General features: G+C 43.0%; 1 protein-coding gene across 6 annotated transcripts in view; it reads right to left on the reverse strand.

Moving 5' to 3' along the window:
* The window catches only part of bin1a (bridging integrator 1a), a 151,320-nt gene that overhangs the window by 56,262 nt on the left and 72,721 nt on the right, over window positions 1–22,337 (reverse strand). For 5 of the 6 annotated variants that reach the window (XM_073025509.1, XM_073025536.1, XM_073025527.1 and 2 more), the window contains 2 exons: window positions 16,784–16,934; window positions 7,393–7,521 (listed from right to left, as the gene is read on the reverse strand). In XM_073025509.1, the coding sequence (XP_072881610.1) occupies window positions 7,393–7,521; window positions 16,784–16,934 (280 nt within the window). The remainder of the gene's footprint in view (window positions 1–7,392; window positions 7,522–16,783; window positions 16,935–22,337) is intronic. The other variant, XM_073025545.1, reaches the window with a different exon arrangement.

Here is a 22,337-nt window from a genome sequence, read left to right on the forward strand (position 1 = left end):
CCTAGAAGGGCTGAAAAACACTCTGCCCAATCTACATGAAGGAGCAGGGAAATGGATTAGAGCCTTTGAAGAAGAAACGGCGGGACGATTATTGGCTATGGGAGATTTGAAGGCACTATTGATAAGGTTGATGGGAACCTCCAAATTTAACGAACTAATGGAAATGGCTGGCATAGTAAACTCGAACGACCCAAGAACTGATGGAGACGGGTTTGACCAGAGTGAGGCAGAGGGTATGGCAGGCCCTCAGAAAGCTTTATCCACCCAAAGTGGACCCCAAAGCCTTAAAAGGGGATCCACTGAAAACCCAGCAGCCTACGTAGAAAACCAGTTGAAAAGGTGGAGACTGGAGACTGAGATGCAATGCCTCCACAAGTAAAATCCAAACTGGAGGAAGTGGTTGGGCTGACGTCAATAACCCCACAAGAATTTAGAGACCACGTAGTCCATGCGGTTGAGAAATAACGGAAAGACAAACAAAGGTTGGCTGAGCAGCAGAAAGAGGTGTAAAGAAAGTTAATACAAATGCAGCTCGAAGGACTCAAAAAGGAAAAAGAGAAAAGCAAAAAGATGCTGCCAGCAACCACCAGTCCGAGTACAGCCATTGAACTGGATGAAGCATCGCTAGATGGAGGAACCGATCATACTGTAAGACAAGGGCCGGAAAACCCCATGCCAATAATCAACGTCTTTGGAGCAGCATTCCCACAAATACCCTATCAGGAACAGACTAAATTCAAACAGCCCAGACAGGACTGGAAGTCCCAAGGAGGGGGACAGAGGAGCTATGGGCAGAGGGGACCAGTGAGGAAACAGGGGGAAAGAGAGGTAGAGAGATTGTGCTGGGGATGTAATCAGCCAGGTCACATGAGAAGAGATTGTCCGTTTACACCATGGCCTGTCACACACCAGCAGGAACCGATAAGAAGGGAACCAAAGTTTAGCCAAGGACCAGCCCCCACAGGCCCAAGCAGACCTGTGAACCCCTATGCAAGGTATTAGGGGTGCCCCGAGAACTTGAGTGGGAAGGGACATTACCCAATGATAACAAGGGAGGCAGACGAGGAACCCATTGTTCAGGTTATGTTAGAAGGGCAACTGACACCAATGATGATAGATACTGGAGCCACGTACACTTGTGTACAGCCACAGTATGCCCTTCACCTTCCCATGTCAGGAAAGTTTATTAAGACGGTAGGATTCTCGGGAAAACACAGTTGACACAGTGCACGGCTCCAGTGCAGTTGAGAATGGGAAATAAAGGAATTGTTTTGCCGGTGCTCGTATTTAAAGGAACTCCGATTAATTTGTTAGGCAGAGATGCCTTATTGAAACTGGAATTAAAATTAGAATGCACCAGAAATGGGCTGAGTGTGGAAAGAGCAGGGGCTCAATTGATAGTGCAAGAAGACAAGAAGGCTAATGTCTTTTGGATAGGAGACATCGCAGATCAGATTCAGGAACCCTGGGAAAAATGGAAAAAGGGCGTGCAGGCTATATTACCCATGGCTGTAATGCCCAAATCTGAGCTACATTGTACAGTGATTTTTGATGAAACTCAGAACAGGGAGTTAGAGGAGAAATGGCACCTGGAGGCATGTACCCAACAACACCTGGAAGGGGAGGCTATGATAATTGGAAAGCAAGGGGCAGCTTTACAAGTTAAGTGAAACACCTTTTTAGAAAAATGGTACAGGATACCGGAGGCTGCGCCCCACGTAACGTTGTTGGTAAACAAGGGATATCAGTCTAAAGACTTAGGACCTTTAGTTAAGAGTGCTGAAACCGTAACAGTGTGGAGGAAAATCACGCCAGAGGTGTGGATATCAGGAGACAACAATTGCATTAAAATAATGGTAAGTGTAGATATGGTAGGGACAGTGAGAGAGGTCGAAATAACTCCCCACCCACACCTGCCCTTGCTGGGAAAGGAAAGAGGCCAGCAGAAAGATAAAAGGTTAGATGAGTTGCTGTCTATTCTGTGGTCACAGCATGACACGGACATAGGGCAAATAAAAACAGCTAGTCCAGTGGAAATAAGGCTGAAAAGGGGAGCAATTCCACCCAGAAGACCACAATACCCTCTAAGACCAGAAGCAGAAGAGGGAATAGCAACGACAGTGCAGGGGTTGCTTGAAATAGGAGTGCTTAAAAGAACAAGCAGTCCATGCAATACCCCGTTGCTGCCGGTCTTAAAAGCAGATAAATCTAAGTGGAGATTGGTGCATGATTTGCGAGCGGTAAATGATGTGGCGGAGGACTGGCCAGCGGTAGTCCCCAACCCACACACGCTTTTGACTAATGTTCCACCAGAAGCAAGTTACTTTTCAGTGATTGATTTGTGTTCGACTTTCTTCAGCATTCCTCTAGCCGACCAGTGTCAGTATCTGTTTGCATTTACTTACAGAGGTGCTCAGTATACCTATACCAGAATGCCACAAGGATTTAAACATTCACCACACGTTTTTAATCAGGTGTTGAAGGCAGACCTAGAGGGCATGCCATTGGAAAGTACATTGTTACAGTATGTGGATGACCTGTTGATTTGCTCCCACAGCGAGCAACAGTTTGAGCAGGACACTATAACTCTGTTAGAGAAGCTGGCGCACGGAGGACATAAAGTATCCAAAAAGAAACTGCAATTTTGCACGCAGCAAGTGGAATACTTAGGCAGGGTAATATCCAAGGGAGTGAAGGCGATAGCACCAGATCAGATTGAGGCAATAACTAAGGCCCCAAAACCCCAGACTGTAGGGCAGATGATGACGTTTTTGGGAATGGCAGGGTACAGCTCAGATTGGATAGGAGAATATGCTGAGATTGTGGCACCTTTGAGAAAGATAATGAAAGAAGCAGGACATACAAATTTGAAGAACGGCTTACAGTGGAATGGAGAGGCGGAGATAGCTTTCAATACTATTAAGCAGGAATTGCAGTCACGCACCAGCATTAGCTTTGCTTGACTACGAGAAGGTTTTTATGTATCCAACCGACAGGAGGGTTATGTCACAGCGGTTCTAACACAGGAGACAGGCACAGGAAAAGCAAAGCAGCCGATAGCATACTACAGTACGAGACTAGATGAGGTGGCTCAGGGGTATCCACCCTGTTATCAGGGATTGGCGGCGCTGTACTATGCATATGGAAAGGCATCATCTGTAACCCTGGGCTATCCTGTGACTCTATACACACACCACAAAGTAGCAGAATTGCTGGAAAGAGGGAAATTTGTGCTGACGCCAGCCAGGATAGCAGCGTATCAGATGCTATTGACATTTCCAGACATAACTATACAAAGATGTACTACCAGTAATATAGCAGATTTTGTCCCTTTGGACTATGAAGGAGAACCCCATGATTGTGTAGGGAAGACGATGGCCAAATTGAGAGCAGATTTACGGTCAGAACCATTAGAGGATGCAGATTAAAAGGTTCTGTTCGTAGATGGCTCTTGTTATAGGGACTATGATGGAAATCATGCAGGGTTCTCAGTAGTGCAGCAGGATCAGTCGAGCTATAAGATTATTAGGATGGAGTCCTGTCCCCCCAACTAGCAGAAATCAAAGCCCTGACAGCTGCGTGTGAAAAGACGGAAGGTGAGAAAGTAGACATCTATACTGATTCGGCATATGCTCATGGAGTATGCCATTTGTTCGGGGCAGTGTGGAAGCAGAGAGGTTTTTTAAAAAGTAGCGGAGATCCCATACAACATTGTCAGCAAATTCTAGATTTAATAAAAGCCATAATGAAACCTAAAGCATTGGCTATAGTAAAATGCCAGGCACATAAAAAGGGAAGGGATGTAATAACAAAGGGAAATCAAGCTGCGGACGATGCAGCCAGAAAAGTGTCTGGATGTACATCAGCTGTCATTGCCCCCCAGGTAAGCCTAACTCCAGAACCTGTGGTAGAGGACCTAATTGAAATACAAGGTAAGGCAACTTTGGCAGAACAGACAATGTGGAGACGAAGGGGGGCCAAGCAGAACCCAGGAGGCTTGTGGAGCATGGAAGACGGTTTGTTGGTAGCGCCCACCCCTCTACTGACGATTCTGATTTCAGAAGTGCATGGGATTGACCATTGTGCAAGGGGGGAAGTGATAAAGCAAATAAAGAAGGATGGTTTTTGGTCACCTTATTTACAGGCTTCAGTGGACTTTGTCTTGTCACAGTGCGAGGTATGCGCACAGAATAATGTTCGGAAGGGAATTACAATCCCAATAGGTCACATTCCTGTACCCGAAGTACCATTTAAACATCTAGTGATCGATTACAGGCGACAGTGAGAGGGAAAAGATACATGCTGGTAGTAATTGATCGATTTAGCAGATGGGTGGAGGCGGTACCTTCAAGAGATCAAGGGGCAAAGACAGTGGTAAAATTTCTGACAAATGAAGTGATCCCAAGGTTTGAAATACCTACAGAAGTTAGCTCAGACAATGGTTCAGCTTTTATCCAGAAAGTGGTCAAACTGGTACTACAGGCGCTAAGGATAAAAGATTTGGATGTGTATACCACCCTCAGTCACAGGGCATGGTAGAGAGAATTATTGGAACCCTGAAAGCCAAACTAAACAAAATTTGTACAGACACTAAACTTAATTGGGTCGATGCTTTACCGTTAGCATTGATGAGTTACCGCATGCAAACTAATCGAATGACATGCCTGACACCGCATGATGCTCACTGGGAAGCTATCATACCTGTGATAGGGGTAAGCAAAAATGTTCAAAGGATAAACTATATACCAATGATGCACTGGAGGCCTTAGGGCAACAGCTGGATGCAACTAGCAGGGTGGCGAGGCAAAACAGACAGGTACTGGATTGGCTTTTGGCAGAAAAAGGGGGTGTGTGTGTAATGTTTGGAGAACAATGCTGCACTTTCATACCGAACAATACTAGCCCAGAAGGGTCTTTCACCAGAAAAAGGGGGTGTGTGTGTAATGTTTGGAGAACAATGCTGCACTTTCATACCGAACAATACTAGCCCAGAAGGGTCTTTCACCAGAGCAATGAATAAATTAAAGAATCTGCGGATGGAGGTCAAACAGAATGCAGGATTTGAACATCAGTTCTTTGATTGGTTGGAAAGTAGACTCGGAGGATGGAGAGCATGGCTGACTAAAATAGCAATAACTGTCAGTATTATATTGTTGAGCTGTGCGCTTGTGCTGTGCTGTTTTCTTCCTTGTCTCAAATCTCTTGTAGTGCGTGCTGCAACCAAGTGGCAATTACTGAAGCAAGGTTAGTGTATCGTTACAGCCTACAACACCTGCAGGATGAACAAGAGCAAAACGACAATGTGGGAGTAGATTGTAAGGGCTTCCGAGTCTTTTTCCCTGTCTCAGGTACAGAGGGACAGGTTTTTGGCTCAGCCGCCCAGGGTAACGGAGAGAATACTTTGAGGTCTTGGCGCAGAAAATTATAGTTTAACCGAGATTTGGGAATAAGTGCTTGAGTTTATTGGGGCTTTTGTGCGCAGACTCTTAGGTCTTTTCTCTGTGTGAGACCCTCTGGGTCTCAAAGGAGGGATATATTGGAGTATAAAAGTTGAAATTTTGCTGTGTAACCAAAACTGTGTAGTCAGTTTTGAAATTTGCTATGCATGTATCCAATTCTGTAGGAAATTGTAAGAATGTAGAAGACAATGGTGTGTTAATGAGAGGTAGCTAAGAGATGTAGATTATTAGAACATGATTAAGTCACGAAATCTTAAGAATGTAGAAGACAATGGTGTGTTAATGAGAGGTAGCCAAGAGATGTTAGATTAGAACATGATTAAGTCAATGGGTAGAAACAATAGTGGCGGATGTACGTGTGATACGCAACTATAGACCGATTGCATATGCTAATGCAACTAAACCAGGAGATTGCTATAAAAAATGCTGTGTCCAAGGATCGGTGGGCAATCAGCGACTAGCTCAATGACTGTCTCAGCTTTGATTGCAAATTAAAGTTTAACCCTTCTTGAAGAATCTTCTGGGTCTCCTGGTCATTTGTGGGGCACAAGAAACCACGACACTGTTCAGGGCTCTGATGTTTTTATATCATTCATTCTATGAAGTTTCTTGTTAAGTGAAGAGTAAGAATTTCAGGTTGTATGCTATATACATTTTCTGATATTAAACAATTTGATTTGAAATAAAAGAAATGAATATAATTTAATTGGAATGCTGAATGAAATGAATGGGAAAATATGCTAGATGATGTAAATGAGGCAGCAAAAAGGTGTGTGTGTGTGTGTGTGTGTGTGTGTGTGCGCGCGCGCGCGCGCGCAGCTGTTGACACCCTGCAGGGCAGTCCACTGAGCCCTACTCGACATCTACCCCCAAATCTCAAACTACAGCAAGACCAATCAGTGAGTACACAGCAGGAGGCTGGTTCTGTTTGCCTTCCATGGGTTAAAATACCTGCAAACTGTGACATGACCTGTTAAAATACAAATATTGACTGGATATTGGTATAATTAGTGCAATTGACCAAAACACTTTAGCAACTGACAGAGTGTGTGGGGGTGGGGGGAGTGACAAGTGGGCCACAAGCAGAAAAACATTGAGAATAACTGATCTAGACAAGCACTTGAGTGACCTAGGTACAAGTGATGATAAATGGGATTAAAATAGATTGGTGCTTGGTTGATGTGGACATGATGGCTGAAGGGCCTGTTTTGGTGCTGTATGATAAAGTCCCAAATCTTAAATTACAAAATTTTAACCCAGAGCAACTACAGGCACATTATAGCAAAACACCTCACTCAAACCCACACTAAGCAAAACTACCAAAGACAATCAGTGAAATATTCAGATTGATCCTATACAGTGTCTGTGTCCATCTTTCTCACATTTGCAAGGCTTTGCTTGCCATGTATTCTGACCAAGAAAACACACAGTTATTAACTTGATTTTGTCACCTCTGGTAGATCTCCATAAGTAACTTGTGCAAGCAAACACAAGACAAGCATGCTGCAAGACTCAGGGCTGCCACTGCATCATTGTGTCCAATATATAAATACAATACGCGAGAGTGTTCACAACCCACCACCCAAACTCCCAGAACCCTCTCAGTTTTGTATTCATCACCAGGTCTGTGACAGCTAGGTTATACTTTCCTGGGAAGAACAGGAACACCACTAGGCTCTCTGATCCAACTCCATTTAGTTGATGGAAATCTTTCAACTAAATCCTAACTTAAGATAACGACAAAGTGGCAGCCCAAGTTTAATTGAAACAAAACACTAATTACTGGGGAACTAAGTAACTAATACAAACAGTCCACTGTTAATGAGGCATGCTCCGTGCAGCTAAACACAAAGGTTAGATGGAAAGATGAACAAGGCAAACAGTATTAAGATGAGGATCACAACAGAAGTGGGTACATGTGGATGCAGCTAACCTGTGAAGGTGTAGTCACACTTATCTCTGGGATGAAATTGTCATCAAACAGATTGAGGATATTTTCTTGCTTGATGTCCTTGGATGGTGTGACCTTTGGTGGAGGGGGCACAGGAGGGCCTTTCCTTTGCTGCACATGCACAGAGACATATCAATAGCAAAAGCAACAAGAAAATACACTGAACATTTTAACAAACATTACTTCAGAGACCAATCAATAGTAGCCATGAAGAGAAGAACTAGTTGACTTGCAAGGGTCAGAAAGAGCACTGACAAGGGGATTTGGAGGTTTTCAAATAGGTTAAAAATACCAGTCTCACACTGATAGTGAAACAGTGGTAACACAAAATGCTGAGGAGCTGAGCATGTCAGGCAGCATCTATGGAAAGGAATAAAGAGATAATGTTTTAGGGCAAGACACTTCATCGGGGCAGCAGGTACTGTTTCTTTTGGACAGGAAGTGAGCAAATAAGATGAATTAGAACATGGGTAGCAGAATTACAAGCAAAATTTAGTGTAAAGTGTGGATACAGCCAGAACTTAAAATTATAATTACCAAATTAGCTACAGTGAAGAGCATAACAAATTTGTTGAATAGATTTAGGGATGGAAATAGAAATCGGGCAATGCTGCAAATTTATAGTTCAAATCCAAGTTAGGGTCAATAGGCCAAAGTTTCCAAGTCTGGTTCAGGCACATGTGCTTGGAGTTGAGGGACAGCCAATAGCTTCAGTCTTTAATGCTTAGGTGGTGGAAACTTGAGCTCATCCATCATTGGGGAGACAAGGCATTCAACTTACTTCTTGCAACCAGATGGACAAGGTACTCTCCACATACCTTCATACATTTCTTCATGCAGATTACAGAAAGACCACTAAGTTACCACATTGTGAAAATTATGTTGATAAAAGCTGAATACTGGGGTTTTCTTGACAGGCCTGTCGGTTGGTAAATGAGCAAATTCCATATTGTACTGATAGCACAGTATCAATGTAGACAATAGTTCATATGGTTATATAATTTTTAATATACAGGCTTGTTTCAAAATTTCTGCGGATGTGAAATACTTACTGACAAAGTTCTCTGACTCATCTACAGCAATTACATAAATAATGAACAAGTTAACATCCCGATTACCTGTTGCATTTGACATCAATAACACGTCAGCTGGGCTCAAATCGCCAAATTCCACCAGAAACCGCAGTATAACTTTCCAGCCAACCAAATAAGCAACAATTACGCATCAGATAGGAGAGTCTCAACCATTACAGAAATCCTGTCTAACTCAATCGTCTCCTAGAGATGATCTTCATCAAGAATGCAGCCCACTGAGAAAACCTCTTCCCTCAATTTAAATTGCTCATCGAATTGCTGACATTTCAAAGTATCGTAACTGTGAACATCAGAAATCCATGAAATAAATACTCGGTACTTTAAACCTGTGATCAAAAAAATTCTTAATCTGAAACAACATTCAGCTTGGGCAGCACCTGTGGAGAAAACAAGGTGTTAGCTTCAGATCAATGGAAATCTGTTTTATTCTGAAAGGTTATTGATCTGAAACAAACCATCTCCATAGATGCTGCCTGACCAACATCGGTTTCATTCCTTGCCAGCATCTGACATTTTAATTGTGTTTGTGTGTGTAGGAACTGACTTTGCTGTAAAATTAAAGATTAGCTTTATTTGTCACATGTACATCAAAATACTGAAACACTGGATTACATCAATTGAATCAATGACCAACACAGTCTGAGGATGTGCTGGGAGCAGCCTGCCAGTGCTGGTATGGTTCCAGTGCCACACTGCATGCCTACAATTTATTAACCCTAACTCATGAGGAAACTCGAGCACCCGAAGGAAACCCATGCAATCAAGGGAGAAAATAAATTCCTTAGAGACGGTTGGGATTGAACCCAGGTCCAACCGGCAAGTAACAGTGATATGCTAATGAGCACCCTACTCAACATCTACTCCAAGTGAAATGACTACAGATTATGAGTAAACATCAATTGTGCATGAACTCAGTGATGACAGGGGCCAAGTTATAACCAACCTTACATTTGGAAACAAGTACCAGTGAGGGATTTCGTTACCAAGTCAGCCATGCTTGCTCCAATAATGAACTTATCTTATGAACATGTCTTATGAGGTAGGTTTAATGAACAATCTGCTGGGGTGATGGGAGAGGCAGATACATTAGGGACATTTAAACTCAGACAGGCTGATAGTAATCTATAGGCAGGTGTTATGAATATCATGAGTTCATTATCTGCCAGGTACCACAATGACATCCTGTCAGCTATAGCAATCACTACAGAACAAGGTCATTCAAAGTTGATCAAATCTTGAGCTTGATGTCTTTTATATTCATTGTCTACTGTTTTTTAAAAAAAATGGCATCTTTAAAAATAAACTCTCCTTGGGCTTCCAGCTGGGTACAGGTATCGATTATAACTGAGGTTTTGATGAGAAAACTCTGCCATCTTCATCAGGGATGATGCCTTTCCAGAATTTTCAATAACTTGCACCATGAAGTAGGCACTTGGCCTAGAGAGCTCACATTTGGTTGAGGAAAGCTATCTAGCATTCCACTTCCCAGCAAGAGCCACAAAGTTATAGCCCAAGTGCTGACTAATTTTACTAAGCAGCAGATCACTCCTAACAATATTTCCAGAGTTATGCTCTGGTCTCATGGAACAGAGAGTGGTAGGATTGTTGTTCATGGATGTGGAAGCTTCAGAGGGATTTACCAGGATGTTACCTGGATTAGACAGCATGTCTTATGAGGATAGGGTGAGTGAGCTAAGGCTTGTCTCTTATGAGAAAAGGATGAGAGGCAACTTAGAAGTGTACAACCTGCACCTTTTTCCCCTTGATTCAGAAATGGTTAAAATTAGGGTCTGGAGGAAAACAGAGGGATCTTAAAGGCAGAATTTTTTATACAGAGAGTGGTAGGTTTAGTGAACAATCTGCTGGGGTGCTGGGAGAGGCAGATACATTAGGGACATTTAAACTCAGGCTGATAGTAAAATGGAGGACTAAGTAGGAGGGAAGGGTTAGGTTGATTTTAGATTCAGAGCAGAGTGCAGAACCTACTCTATATGCACATGGCAGGAATTCAATAAATCACTCATTATAACTATAGCATTAAGACTCTACTGTCTACTTGTTGGGCTGTCACACAATTTACTGCCATGCCTAGTGGAACAAATGGCCTTGATTAGTCATGTAGGAGGAATCCTGTAGCACAAGAGCAGAGCAAATTGATGAGTCATCACAGGAGGGGCAGCATCACACGCAACAATGCAAGTGTAATACAAATTATCCAAGGGTTCCTGTCCCTGAGACTGCAACAAAACCATTTTCACAGGACAGAAACAACGTCCTCCCAAAACCAAGATACAGAACCATTATCTAAAATAGCTGACCCTCCTTTTCATATACTACTTTGTAGTTACTCATTCTTGCATTGTACCATCTACCAAGGCTTCCGACAATTTCGCCACTTCATCAACTATGATTGCCTTAACACACTACACACATCGTACATCTGGTTACATTTTCAGAAGGACAGTCACAAAGAAGAAAACACAGTCCTAGTCCGAGTGGCACGACTAAAGAATTGATGGGAAGTTGTCCTGACCCAGCTTGCTCTTGCACCAAGTAAACACTGGAGGGAGGCACTGACAGGAGGGGCCCAACTCCTAATCCAAGATTTCAGCTAACCCACAACGGCTCTCCCACATTGCCTCAGCATTTTCTCTCTTGGCCGGTTGCAAGAGGCAACCCATGATCTTGGCCTAGTCCTCGCCACAACCAAGGCAACACAGCTCTGCAACCAAACTTTACAGTCAACCCACCTTATCCGCAGGGGATTGGTTCTGGGAGCCCCCGTGGGTACCAAAATACACGGATGCAAGTCAGTGCACTTTAGGACCCGGCGGAGCTCCTGACCTTATTTAACCTGTCTCAGTGTAGTGGACTTTAGGACCCGGCGAAGCTCAGGACCCGCCACCCGCAGTGTTTCTGTTCTGGAAAACGATCACGTTTGAAAATAAAGTGGAAATAATAAAGCGATCGGAAAGAGGTGAAACACCATCAGTCATTGGAAAATCGTTACGCTACAGTTGAGATAAAGTGAGAATAATGGAGCATATGAAGGTCCTGACCAACGTAAGCTACAATTATTACTAAGCAACACAGTGGTTTAATTATTGAAAAACATACGTTTAAGTGTTTTATATGCATAGAAAGGTAATATACTACAGTATATACTACTAAGACAAACGTTTGACTAACTTACGCTAAATAATACCGGATGTACCTGTTCTGACTTAGAGAACTTCTGTTTCCACCCCCCCGATTCCCAATCCACGGTAACTTATGCATATCCTCCCATATACTTTAAATCTGTAGATTACTCACAATGCCTAACACAATGTAAATGCTATGTAAATAGTTGTTATACTGTATTGTTTAGGGAATAATGACAAGGAAAAAAGTCTGTACAGTTGGCCCTCCTTATCTGCGAGTTCAACCAACCACGAATCGAAAAAACCCAGAAGTGCTCTTCCAGCACTTGTTGTTTGAGCATGTACAGACTTTTTTCTTCTTGTCATTATTCCCTAAACAATGCAGTATAACAACCATTTTACATAGCATTTACATTGTATTAGGTATTATAAGCAATCTAGAGATGACTTAAAGTATACAGGAGGATGTGCGTAGGTTACTGTGGATCGGAATTGAAAAAAATCAGAAGTTCTTTTACTAAGCAAGTCAGAACAGGTACATCCAGTATTATTTAGCGTCAGTTAACCAAATGGTTGTCTTAGTATATAGTATATATTTTACCTTTTTATGCATATAAAACACTTAAGAAACTCATGTTTCAGCGCCGGGTGATCCAGTGACAGATCACTCCCGAGCACACTGTCCATGTAGACTCAATGGGCCAAATGGCTTAATCCTGCTCCTATGCCTTGTGTGAAGAGAGGAGGTACTGGAGTTGCATCATAAATGGTCTGGGATTGTTGTCAGCAAAATACAAAAGTAGAAAACACTGCAGTTCTACAACAAATTGACACATGACCCCTAAAGCTGTCGGAGATGTCAAGAGAAAAACAGTACAAAATACAATCCCAGAACAGTTATCAGCTGCAGTAGGGCTGACATGCTGTAACAGGCTACAAGACTGCCTGGCAGCATTGCTGACAACAGTGCATGCCTTTTTGATGAGATGACTGCATTCTCTGCCTGTTTCGAGTAGAAGGGGACTGGAATACAACAACACACTATGACAGCCTTCAATACACCTGAACCCACAGACACCACCACAGATACAAGATCAGTCTCCTGAACAATGCACCTGTGGAAGATCTGGCCCAGATGGTGTTGCTGATTGTGTCCTCAGATCAGTTACTATGGGTTTCTGCAGACATTTTCATTTTTAAATTCTCCCCGCTTCATTCTCACAGTCCCAGCTGCTTTAACACCACTGTCATCCGGCAGCGTCTGCACTTTGAGGAGATTGAGGTGTGCAAATCTCCCCATCCCCTTTCTGACAACTTTCCACAGGAGCACAATCAAGAATGATATGTCTGGCTGCAACATTGTGTGGGAACGGACCTCAAGACCCTACAGAGGATATAAAACAAAACCACTGAGGATCGCTAGGGTCTCCTTCACCCTTATTCGTGATATTTTCTGGGAGTGCTGTAGACAAAGGGCTTGAAGGATCATTGACCATCCCTACCACAATCTCAGACCCACTACTGTCAAGGTGGTACAGGAATATCAGGACCAGGACTGCCAGCAGAAAATTAGGCCAATTGAGTCTGTTCCTCCATTCCATCAAGGCTGAGTTATTCCCCCTCAACCCCATAACCATTGACACCATGACTAATCAAGAATTTATCAATCTCTTTAACTATACCCAATGACTTGACCTCCACGGCCATCTGTGGCAATAAATCCACAGATTCACCAGCCCCCGGCTAAAGAAATTCCTCATCTGTTCTAAATGGACATCATGATTAGGAATGTCAGTCTGGGCAACAGCTGCTTTCCCCAGGCTGTGAGATTGTGGGAAGAAATATCCTGCCACCACTGAGGTCTCATCATACAGGCAGCGAGCTATTTATTGTGCTGATCAGCTGTGCTGCACACTACGTGCATTTTGTATTTTATACACCATGGTCCAGAGGAACGCTGTTTCGTTTGGTTGTATGCATGTACAGTAAGATCACAATAAACTTGAACTTGATCCTGATAACTAAGAAAAAAAACTAAGTGACCTTAATGACTACCACCCAGTGGCGCTGACATCTACAGGTAAGTAACATCAAGAGGCTGGTAACTCCAGCTTCCCAGACAACCAACTCATTGCAGATTGCCCATTGCTGAAACAGGCTGACGGTGGTCCCCATCTCCCTGGTCCTACACTCATCCCTGGAGCAACTGGGCTCAAGAGGGTCAAGAGCTTCAAGTGTCTAGTGAATCAAAGCAGCAGGACCCAGGCCCAAGAGCAAAAATCAAACTGATGGCTGGGGGATTTAAGTGTGGAGCCAGATCAAGGCACCAAGGCCACAGCTAAAGGATGCACAGGTGTTCAGCTCAGTAATGAGGTTTACTCATGTCAGTGATGAACTGACTACAGCTGTGGACTCACTTTCACGTTCGTGTGTATGTTATGTGTTTGCACAATTTCTTCTTTTTCACACACTGTGTTGTGTGTGTTTTAATGAGTATTGTATTTGTTTTGTGGCCGCCTGCAAGATGAATCACAAGGTTCTACATAGTATATATACATGGATTATAAATGTACTTTGAAAATTACCAGTATCCTGTCCTGGTCTAACCACAGCCAAGTTTACCAGCACCTCTACTTCAAGATATGTTTAAGAAATTTAGCATGTCCTCATTGACCCTTATTTTTTTATTGATGCAACATAGAAAGCTGGATGCATAACGCACAAAGCGCTGGAGGAACATAGTCTTGGTGAAGGGTTAAAGTCTTTACTCTCTTCCACAGATGCTGCCTGACCTGCGTTCCTCCAGCATTTTGTGATACTCTGGATTTCCAGTAGCTGCAGATGTTCTCATATGGATTCCTAATGGCTTGGTATAGCAACTACTCAGAACAAAGGAACTGGAGAGAGTTGTGGACACAGCTCAGAACATCCCGGGAACCAGGCTGCCCTGCATGGACTTCAGTAAAGCAGCCGCATAATCAAAGACCCCACACACTTTAACATCCTTTCTTCCCCTTTCCTGACAGGCTGAAGAAACTAAAAACCTGAAAGCATGACTGCCAGCCCCAAGGACATTAATATCTCATTGTTAAAGATTACTGAATGGTTCCCTTGTGATAAAATTAACTCCTTACCTCTACCTTATAACCTTGCACTGACTACCTGCACTGCACTCTAACTGCAACACTGTTCTATGCTGTTTTTCATTACAATCTCAATGCACTGACTGATATGCTGAAATGATCTGCACATATGGTGAGCAAAACAGATTGTGTGTACGCAATAATAAATCAATTTACTTGCCTAGGTGGGCAAGAGATACAAAGACAATATTCTAAAAATCTCAATTTCTAAACAGTCCCCTTAAACAGTATTAACACTCATTGTTAAATTAATCCACACAATACTGCTGTGGAACCATGTGATACAAATTCAACAGCTATCTGAACATCTCACATGCAAGTAAATTAGGAAACTGAGACACTACTTAAAGACCAGAGTATTTCATTTCCAGATCTATTTTTAAAGCTGCTCATACCTCAGCCAGAGCAACAGCTGGGATGTGTTCTCATTTTACATTCATTGCATCTCTAGCCAACATCAAGGCACCATTCTAACCCCAATGTATTACTATTACTGGTTTTGTGTGAGCTACCTAGCTTTGTCTTTTTCTGATAACCAGCATATCCTTCCACCCACCTGCTTCAGGCCTCAAGCACCTAATTTCACTTATCAGTGACCAAACATCTCAAATCAGACCCCAGCCCTTGCTCTTCACTCAATTACCACACAAGTTTGTAGAACTCCAGTGAGTACTTCAAGTCACTCACACATTAGTAGCCACCATTAGGACTAGTGTTAATTATAGAGCAGTATTCCAACAATGCTGGACATGGTAACATTGGTTGTACTTCCACATTCTATGCAGGTAATTCACCAGTCATGCACAGTTCCCAAGTGCAGATGGCAGCTTTAACTACAGAAAAATGCCCAAAGAATCCATGTTTACTCTGCCTTTCAGACTGATCATGCCTGAGCCTGTGCCATAATTTAATGTCAGCAAAACCTATATACTGACTGCATTTAAGGAATGCCAAAGATTTTATCCCATGTAGAGTTTTAAACTCTGTGGCATTATGCCCCATATTTCTTCATTTAATGCAAGCAAACAGCTTTTCATTGTTGAAAACCTTGCCTAGCTCAATCATAACAAAGAACAATGAACATAGAACACAGCCGCACAATACAGGCCCTTTGACCCGCAATGTTCGGCCAACCTTATAACTCAAAGATCAATCTAACTCTTCCCTCTGACATACATTGGAGCAAAGATGAGAGAAAAATGGAGAGCTAAGAGTTTCTTCAACGTCCTTAACAAATCTGCTTCTACCATTCTTGGTGGTATGCCCATGGACTCAACACTGTAAAAAAAAAGTGATATTCTTCCCTACCCCCCCCCCCCCCCCCCCCCCGGTACATTCCTCGAACCACCTTAAAATTATGTCCCCGGTATTATCCATTTCTGACCTGGGGAAAGTCCACTTGACCAATCCCTCATCATCTTGCAAAATACATCTATCAAATCACCTCTAATCCTCCTTCGCTCCAAAAAGAAAAGCCCCAGCTCACTCAATCTACGGTATCCTGATAAGACATGCTCTCTAATCCAGGCAGCATCCTGGCAAACTCATCTGCACCCTCACTAAAGCTTCCACTTCCTTCTTGCGATGAGGCAACCAGAACCAAACACGACACCAGTCTATTGAGTGTAGACCAATCATACTCAATCCTCTTTCGGATGCTTAGAGAATGTGTAAAGATTTTGGGAAGCCAAAAGAACTGGAAATGGGTGGGGAGAGGGAAAGAAGATGCCAGAAAATGGACGCAAGGATAAGGATTAGGCACGACCCAAGGATGGGTTGTCAGGATCAAGGAGCTGCACAGCCTGCTGCGATTTACAGGGGCAGCTCAGACACTTGAGACAGCTGCAAAGTTTAATGGTAAACTCTAGTATTGTCAACCAACAAGCATCTTACAATTGTTAACATACAGAAGTGCAGGAGAAATAGCTGCAACCTTCTTGCAAGACAAATCCAGTGGCAGCAATGCTGTTTCCCGGGTACCAGCCTACATTACCTGGGATGGTGACTTTGGTATAGGAGGAGGAGCGTGCGGTGTGGGTGAAACTGCAACAGGAACGTGGTTGTCATTCTTCACTGTGGGACTGCCAGGAGGAGACTCTTCCAACGGTGCTGATACATTGGAAACTTCTGGTTGCGCAGGTATACTGTTGGCATAAACAAACAGTTTTAAAATTCATATTGATGCTCAGAATAATCTTAAAGAAATACAACCACTTTCATAGCTTTCAACACCATTCCACTTTCCCCATGGATGTATGTCACTCACCTATATAGCCAAACACCATTACTAGAGCACAATAACAGGTCCTTTTGGCCCAGTGAGCTCATGCCAACCAATCGTACCCACTAAAACACATTTTAGCAATGTAGGAGGAAACCCACAGTCACAGGGTGTACAGACAGCGGCAGAATTTCACCCTGGTTGTAGGTGCTGCAATAGCACTATGCTAACCACCACCCAAAATAGCTCCCAACACCAAACACTTCTCAGGTTTGAGAAGCTGGTCACGTGCTTCACTGATTGTACTGGAAACTTATTACACAAACAGATAAGGGTATACCAAGATCTCAATTTGAATCTTGACCACATTGCTATTAAGCACATTGCTGCAATGATTGGTGCCCGGAACAAGGATCCCAATACTGGCTCCGCAGAATCAGCCAGCACCTGAAGTAGCCAATGAGGATGTGGCACTTTTACGCCAATGGGAATGCCAATCAAATCCTGGTTATGACCAAAGTGAAACAATATGAACACGAAGGTTGCCAACAGATTGCCTCCAGAGTACATAGCAGATACTGTAACCTCAACAAGGGACAAAGCCAAGATTCCATGAAGTTCCACTTTGTCAGTGCCTATAAAAAAGTAATTTTACTAGAGTTATAGAATACTACATTTAGTCTGTGTAAAACTATAATGCTGCGTAGTCCCATCAACCTACACTGAGACCGTAGCCTGCCATACCCCTACCAACTTGATTTAGTTATTAGCTTTGTTGCCCCCCCCCCCACAGGCAAAAACTACATTGAGTACACAGTGCCAGCGAAGAGCGAAATGTCTGAAGGATTCTGCAAGAATACCAAAATGGGTCAGAGTGCACGAAAATCTCAAAGGAAAGAGAGGAGGTTCAATAATGACAGAGCTCACAGCCAAGCTCGTCAAAGGTATGGATGGACAAAGTGAACAGACAAGATAATCAAAACTTAGCTTTGAACTGCTCCCTTTATTATGGTTTGATTCTACAAATGCGAATGATTGGAGTTAATATCCATCAGCAAACATAGGACACATGATCCAGACTTATTGTCAATTGGATAGGAGTATTAAACAAGTTCAAGGGCAGGAAAGGGTTAATATTATGGACAACCATTTGCATCTTGACTGAAAACTTTGATAAAGGGCAATATACATTTCAAAACATGTCTATTCAGTTTTTCCTTAAAACACTACAAAATTGAAAGCTACCACATGCTTATTGGAAGAACCCAACTCTATACAAACTCCCACAAAAAACACTTCAAGTATTGTTAGTTTCAAAAGACCCTTTCACAGAGCTGGTCTGCCTGTTAGCATTATCCCTTACAAGGCTACGAAACCATTTTTCTACTGAAAGCAATGTTTCTTGGCAATGACATCTGCTCTGCAGTGGGCATTTCCAATTCACCATTGTGCTTTCTACAAATCAGATACCAGGTTTAGCCTTAACGTGTAGCCCACGGGCTGAGAGTCTTCGCAGACCAACACCAGACCTTCTGCAGACCCACTGAGTTATTTGAGCAATTGTCAAGGATATTGTGTAAAGCTAATAAAAACCTAGAATAACCATTCAAATTTAGACTGCCAACAAATGCTGGAAAGGCATGCTAGAGATTATGGGCAAACAAATGAATGTATACCCTTGGGGTTTAAGGTTTTCCAACAGGAACTGTATGGCATTTAAGTGCCTAAGGAGGATGAGGCCAGCTTTTAATGTCCAGTGTTCAGAAGTGTGTATGCAGAAAAACTGACAATGGCAGCCATGAATGATGAAGATGCTACTCTTCCCAAGCTAATGTAGCTTCATAACTCCTGGAAGATATTAAATGAGTATTCCCACAGAAGAATAAGTATGACAGAGTCTGTTTTCAAATTAACAACAAATATTAAGGATTCAGCAACTGATACACAGCAGTGGCATTAGAGTTAGGATTAAGTAATCTGGCCTGCAAAAGCAATCAAATTAATTCCACTTCCGCAAAGATCAAATTCGTAAGGTTAGCCACATTCTGTGGAAACAACAGTTAACATTTTAGGTTGATTTACAGTACAAAATTCCTTTCAGATCATTACCCATCTCCCAACTCAACCAGCAATCCCAGCAGTGCATTCCACACACTGATCGTTTGTTGTACAAGTCCTACCTTACAGCATCTTGTTCTTCTGCCATCCAGTTCTTGATCCTTCCAATAAGAACCATTTATACCCAATCCCTTCACAATTCAAATCCCCATCAGTTCCTCTCTCAATACCTTCTGATCCAAGAACAAAGCCAGCTTTCTCAATCTATACACACACACAATGCTGGAGGAGCTCAGCAGGCCATGCAGCGAGTACAGTTGGCGTTTCAGGCTGAGACCTTTCATCAGGACTGAAGAAAAAAAGAGTCAGGGGAGGGCAAGAAGAAACAAGGTGATAGGAGGAGGGGAGAAGGATGAAGTAAAGAGCTGGGAAGCTGATTGATCAAAAGATAAAGGGCTGGAGAAGGGGGAATCTGATGGAGGACAGAAGGCCATGGAAGAAAGAATCGGGGGGGAGGGGAGGGGAGAAGCACCAAAGGGAGGCAAAAGGCAGGTAAGGAGATAAGGTGAGAGGGAAATGGTGAAGAGGGTACATTACCAGAGTTTCAAGAAATCACTGTTGATGCCTTCAGGTTGGAGGCTGCCTAGGCAGAATACAAGGTGATGCTCCTCCAACCCAAGTATGGCCTTATCAAGGAGGCCATGGACTGACATGTCAGAATGGGAAAGGGAAGTGGAATTAAAATGGGTGGCCATTGGAGATGCTGCTTTTTCTGGCGGACAGCACGTAGATGCTCGGCAATGCGGTCTCCCAAACTACTGTATGTTGTGTCTCAATGATATATAGGAGGCCGCACCCGGAGCACTGGATACAGTAGATGACTCCAACAGATTCACAGGTGAAGTGTCACCTCACCTGGAAGGATTGTTTAGGGCCCCGAGCAGTCGTGAAGGAGGAGGTAAACACTTGTTCTGCTTGCAAGGATAAGTGCCAGGAGGGAGATCAGTGGGAAGGGACAAATGAACAAGGGAGTCGCATAGGGAGTGATCTCTGCAGAAAGCAGGAAGTGGGGGGTGGGGGAAATGGGGAGAGAAGGGCAAAAGATATGCTTGGTGGTGGGAAAGATATGGCGAAAGTTATAGAGAATTATGTGCTGAAAGTGGAGGCCGGTAGTATGGTAGGTGAGGACATAAGCAAAGTGGCAGGAGTATGAGATGAGGACAGACACACACAAAATGGAAGTGATGTGGTTGAGGGCAGTGTTAGTGGTAAAGGAATGGAAGTCCCTTTCTTGGGAGGAGGACGACGACCAGGACCAGGATGAGGACGACGACATCTCCTTAGTCTGGAATGGAAAAGCCTCATCCTGAGATCAAATGCAGCAGAGGTAGAGGATTTGCACCCTACTTGACCTCAGTGTCCTATTAAGTCATAGGAGAGTGGATGTGAAAAGGCTGTTTAAAGTAGTGGTGGAGTCTAGGACCAGAGAGTACAGCCTCAGAACAGAAGTCCCTTTAGAACAGGGGTTCCCAACCTTTACGCCATGGACACCTACCACTAACTATGGGGTCCATGCACTCCAGGTTGGGAACCCCTACTTTGGAACAAAAAAGATGAGCGGATTTTTTTTTAGCTGGAGGGTGGTGAAGTGTAGAATTAATTGCCACAGATGGCTGTGGAGGGCAACTCAATGTGGTATATTTAAATCAAAGGTTGATAGGCTCTGGATTGGTAAGGAAATTAATGATTACGGGGAGAAGGCAGGAGAATGGGGTTGAGGGGGAAAATAAATCAGCCATGATGTAATAACAGTAGACTCAATGGCTTGAATGCCCCAATGTCTTATGATCTTATTTCAAAATCCCTCTGAAAGCAAACCATTTACTTTAGATAAATCCATAATCAGCTTTCTCTCCACCTGCACTTGTCCAGGTGACTCCCAAGTCACTTCATTTCTAGCTCTTACTCCACTGAAGTTGATCTGACTGGTCTGTAATCAATGGATGCATTTCCACCCTCAAAACAAATACAACAAAAGGAATTAGTAATATCAGACTTTGGCAATTACAATATAGAGCTCAGATTATAACAATTCTTCAGGTAGTTTTAAAGACAACTAAAACTCAACTGACTATTCACATACAATGGAATGAATCTGGAGTGTATACTATGCCATGCCTCATTTGCACTTTAAGACAAAAAGACCAACTGATGAAGGTAATAAAGGCCTATCAGCACTGAAATTTGATAATGTCCATCTCCTTCCGATCACACCTCAAAAGCATCATTCAGCAATATCCATGTAATGAGAGTCTAATTTATATTGAGTCAATGGCTCTGAAGTTCTAGGAGCCACAGATTAAAACATTCCCCTTTCCACAAGCAGTTTGACTGCCTCAGATGGTTCGGCAGGTGTCTGCTCCAAATTTAAGCACATGCAGTGAGGTTAATTTTCCTTTAGCCCATGCTAGGTAGCACCTAGCTACTGATGAACTCAGTCTTTCAGCCTAGACAAATTTCAGATATTTAAGTAATAGAGACCATAAGGAGCAGAATTAGGCCAATTGATCCATCAAGTCTGCTCTACAATTCCATCATGGTCAATTTATCCCCCTCAACCACATTCTAATGCTTTCTCTCCATAACCTTCAACACCCCAAGAACCCATCGCCTCAGCTTTAAATATTCTCAATGACATGGCAACAAATTTCAAATTCACCACTCTCTGGCTAATGAAATTCCTCGTTTGTTTCCTAACTCTACCCACAAAGATTCTACACCTTCTGATCCTACGTCACCCAGAGGAAACTCATTCAGTCACGTGAGAACGTACACAGCAGGAATTGAACTCCGATTGCTGGTAGAGTATTACGCTAACCATTATACTACCATGTCACCTCTTGGATGTTAAGCTCCAACTATAATCTTCTTTCAGCCACATCTCAGTGATGTCCATAATGACATATCTGCTAATCTCTAAATGCGACACAAGATCATCTACCTTTTTCCATATTGTCTGCTTTCAATTATAACACCTTCAGTCCTGTATTCATCACCATTTTCAACTTTGTCCCCCAGTTACACTTCAACTCATCCCACTGACTACAATGTTTCCCTCCAGTCTAAGAATCAGTCCCCCAATTCATGACAGATCTCACGAATGCAGGAGCACCGGACACAATAGATGGCCCAGCAAATTCACAGGTGAAATGTGCCTCAGTTAGAAAGACGGTTTGGGGCCCCAAATGGAGGTAAGGGAGGAGGTGAA

Source organism: Hemitrygon akajei, chromosome 2 (genome assembly GCF_048418815.1).
Source record: "Hemitrygon akajei chromosome 2, sHemAka1.3, whole genome shotgun sequence".
Classification (NCBI taxonomy): Eukaryota; Metazoa; Chordata; class Chondrichthyes; order Myliobatiformes; family Dasyatidae; genus Hemitrygon; species Hemitrygon akajei.